General features: G+C 43.2%; 1 protein-coding gene across 1 annotated transcript; it reads right to left on the bottom strand.

Annotated features, from left to right (window-relative positions):
- Window positions 1-942: 942 nt before the first annotated feature.
- LOC114909848 (cyclin-dependent kinase 6-like) lies at window positions 943-3,970 on the bottom strand. The gene is made up of 7 exons (XM_029249623.1): window positions 3,674-3,970; window positions 2,886-3,018; window positions 2,313-2,480; window positions 1,981-2,090; window positions 1,835-1,885; window positions 1,496-1,628; window positions 943-1,020 (listed from the first exon to the last, which is right to left on the bottom strand). The coding sequence occupies exons 1-7, from the start codon at window positions 3,886-3,888 to the stop codon at window positions 943-945; spliced, it is 888 nt and encodes a 295-aa protein (XP_029105456.1). The 5' UTR covers window positions 3,889-3,970.
- Window positions 3,971-4,202: the final 232 nt, after the last annotated feature.

Genomic DNA, 4,202 nt, shown 5'->3' with positions numbered 1-4,202 from the left:
GCTTTTTTTTGCACAACATTGCACACGTACTTTTTTCTGATTTAATCTTTAATATTGGAGTTACATTCACTTTGTTCACATACTTGAATACATATGTTTTGTATATGTCCCCTCATACATATTATTCTTCTTCTGTTCATTTCTATTATATTTTCATTATATTTCTTTTTTTCCTGTAGTATGATTTTAATTGCTATTTTATTTGGGGGGGGGGGCACGGTGGAACTGTGTGTGTGTGTGTGTGTGTGTGTGTGTATTTTTATCTTACTATGAGTATGTACCATGGACAGTCGGAAAAGCATTTCACTGCACGTTGTACTAAGTATGGTTGTGTACGTGACAAAACTTGAATTTGACAGTTTTTGGGATTTATTTATTCAATAAAGAGTTTAGTAACCGGAAATGATGAATGAAGAAATTTTTACCTGTTGAATTGGACAGTGTGTGGAGCCAGACACCTTCGGTGGGCTAGTAATCCATTCTGATCCATAGGAAAATGAAAGAAAAAATCTCTCACTGCCTGTTGGTGTTCCAATAAACGTTCCGAATGAACGCCTTCTGTGCGCCCTTCTTTGCCCCATCCATACCCAGAGCACAGCATGCTACAATGTCATCTTAAGAAATGTTGGGCCATTTCAGAAAATCTAAGTTGGTACCTCTGATCAGTAAGACCCCAGTAGGCGGGCACACCTTTAGATATTGAGCACCTAAACTCTGGAACAGTACCAGTTACCGTCATGTTGCACATCTCTGAGATGAACACAGGTAGGATGTGAATCTTCTGCCCTCAAGTAAAAACTGAGACATTCACAAAGGAAATAACACTTTTATTGAAGTGAACAACTGGCAACAGTCCTCATCTCCTTTGAGCGAAGGTACCGCCGTGAATTAACCGCTATTCCGCCAGCTCTTCAGCAGCCATAGGGTCCCTGGGTAGCGGTGCTACTGCTCAGCCAGGAAGGTGTGTCTCAAAGCCTCAAAGGCTGAGACACGCTTGGATGGGTTAAAGACCAGAAATTGCTGTGGGCACACCGACAAAACACAGTCAATCCCCTGTTCCAACACACCCCTGCAAAGAAACCTGTATCCCTGCAGTGGTCCTCAAGCCTGCTTCTCGTGGCTTACAGTACATCGGGATCTCCAGTCCAGAACTTGGGCCCTCGATTAAATGGACTGTTACCAATTTAGCCTTTTCTCACAGCGCTGGGCTAGTGAGGTATTCCAGCTGCCTTTAAACTGGTTCCCCCCATCACACCCTGGCAGGAACGGGCTGTGAATTCTGATTTAGAAACAAAGTCATTCTCATTAACTCAGAATCCAACAGGGCATTTCACCAACATCCCAAGGAGTGTAGATGTGGATATGCCAATCCCAAAGTACCGTCAATCAGTGACCAGTTCACTAATAGGAAGACCATTGCTCCAATTTCCAAAAAAAAATACTTCCATCTCCTACTTTACACACTATTGCAAGACTCGCACCCATTAAAACTTACCAAGAGCAGGTCCCTCTCTTCCTGGTGCAAGTTCGGCAGCAGCTGATTTAAGGTATTACCACTCTTCCAGTTGGCAGGGTACGGGATGGGGCTCTCGGTAGGCCAGTCCTCCTGTGCAGGCAGGCCGATCACACTGAGGACCAACAAGGAAGAGTTACACACTCGAGCTATCTGGGAACACCTAATTTGACTCTAACCTTAACGCAATGTGACTCTTAACCTTAACCCAATTTAACCCTAAGTTACTCTGTAAGCATTGATACCCCCAGCCTGCAAAGCTACAAAGCATCGCTGACCATGAAATCATCTCACTATTAAAGAGGACATGTAGTGACTTACTCTATGATTTTCTGGAGCTGCTGTATGTCAGAATAGCCGCAAAACAAGGGTCTGCCAAAAAGAAGTGCAGCCAGATGTGTGTTACACGCAAGCGTGTCTCCGTGATGCAGCGGGGGGTGTACAGTGGTTTACTGTGCTCTCCCTACCTGAGGAGGAAGAGCTCAGCGAAGATGCAGCCAGTGCTCCACATGTCCACGGAGGACATGTAGCCGAAGTGTAGCAGGACCTCCGGAGCTCTGTACCACAGGGTCACCACCTGAGGAGCACATACCCACAGGAAGTGATGTCATCATCTAGAGAACAGCAAAGAATGTGTCAGGCTGCATAAGACCACAGGACTTTGTTATGAATTTATTACAGGGTGATGGGTTTAGGAGGCAGAATACTTAGTTTAGTTTCTGTCCAGTGACATATTCACTTGTACAAATTGTTAGGGTTAAAACACTAGCATGTCAGGATCCAGTCAGTGCAGACTTACGATGGGCGTGAGAGCCATGTGGTGGCTGTAGATCCGCGCCAGACCAAAATCCGCAATCTTGATCTCACCGTGGCTGCTGACCAGCACATTTTGCGGCTTCAGGTCTCGGTGCACCAGCATGTTGGTGTGAAGGAAGTCTAGGCCTCGCAGCAGCTGTAACATTATGTCCTGCGAGGACAGGAGGAGATACATGGGGACACCTTTTTCTTTTACAGAAAGGAGGAAACTGGAGGGACACCTGTACCAACTGACAGGCTGATCCAAACCTGTGCAGTAAATCAAATCATAGCCATGTAGGTGCATGAGTGTGTAAGCTTTTTTTGTTTTTAAAAATGAAATGTGTATAAATGAGTAAATAATGGTAGTAGCTTAGTATGAAAACCTCAGTCACTTTGGAGAAAAGCATCAGCTAAATGAAAAAATACAACAGTATTAACATAACGGAGACTGAATTCACATAACATAATGGTTTTCAGAAAATTACATGGGTAACTACATTAATGACATAAACTATTGTGGATCAAAGGTTTAACAGTTGATATTGCATGGACTATGACAAAAAGGACATCTCACCTTAATTTTCCCCCTGCTGAGACCAGTCTCTGCTACCGAGGCAAGAAATGCACACAAATCTTGATCAACATATTCAAACACTAAAGTCAGCTCTGGGGTCTGATTTTCGACTTCAACTGAAACATCTAATAACCTAGAAAACAAGTAATATGAATTAATAAATTTAGAACTCAGCCTTACCCTGAATAAACAAATAGAAAAGAGCTCTACTTACACTCAGAGATCAACAGCTGGTTTTAACTGTCCAGAAACAGGGCAGTAATACTTTGCTGTATTACTACTATACTGTACTATAATATTATCCATAATGACTTGTAATATGTATACACTGATACAGCACTCATGTATTTTTGCAGGTCAGTTCAGAGTAAATACTTTGATCAAGAGTACTGCAGCAATAGCACCAAGTGGGGCTTGAAGAAACAACCTACAGGTTACAACAGGGTTCACATAACCTGCAAATATAACCCAGAAAATGGTAATGTGTGGTGAGCAGGTCATGTAATTGTTAGGGCCGTTTCCCTGCAATGCTAAGGTCCCAGGTCCGAATCAATTCTCCTGCTTTAATAGGCTCGACCAAGGTACCTACCTTGAATGAACCAAGAATACCTAGCTGTGTAAATGAATCAAGTTGGATTATTCAACATTGTAAATCACACGGAGCAGAAGTTAAATGATAAATAATGAAAATTATTTATATTCTTATTCTTATTCTTATTATTATTATTATTATTATTAACAACAAACATGACAATAAAAACATCTATGAGGAGGGTTTTTCGATTTACTTGACCACGTTGGGGTGGTCGAAGGCCTCCAACTTGCGCAGCAGTCCCACCTCGCGGATCACGAAGGCAGGCACGCCTTCCTCCATCTGCTCGAGGACCCTGACCTTCTTGAGGGCCACGAGGCGCTGGCAGCCGCCGGTCTCGCGTGCCTTGAACACGCGTCCGGAGGCGCCCTCACCCACAGCAGCCAGGACCTCGTAGCGGCCGGCCTCCATGCTGTACCCTTACACCTCGGCATGGGGTCACAAGCACATTAGTGTTACTCCACATTACTGAGTGCACAAATTGTACTTTTTGTAAGAGGTATGTTGCTGTGAAGAAAAGCTCCTGCTAAATGAATTAAATTCTCAATTTGTTCCCAAGATTGCACCAGTGACTGTACTTGAATCTGAAGTTCAACAGTTTAACAAATAAGCAATCAGGGCTGCACACATTAATATTTTAATACAAACTACCTAGGTTTTCCACTCAATTTTAAACATCTCAGCCTGACAAAAAAATTACCACTGGTAAACAGACTGAGGCTAAC

The sequence above is a fragment of the Scleropages formosus genome, unplaced genomic scaffold (genome assembly GCF_900964775.1).
Source record: "Scleropages formosus unplaced genomic scaffold, fSclFor1.1, whole genome shotgun sequence".
NCBI lineage: Eukaryota > Metazoa > Chordata > Actinopteri > Osteoglossiformes > Osteoglossidae > Scleropages > Scleropages formosus.
Note: the sequence above shows the minus strand (reverse complement) of the source record. Positions and strands in the feature narration are given on the sequence as shown.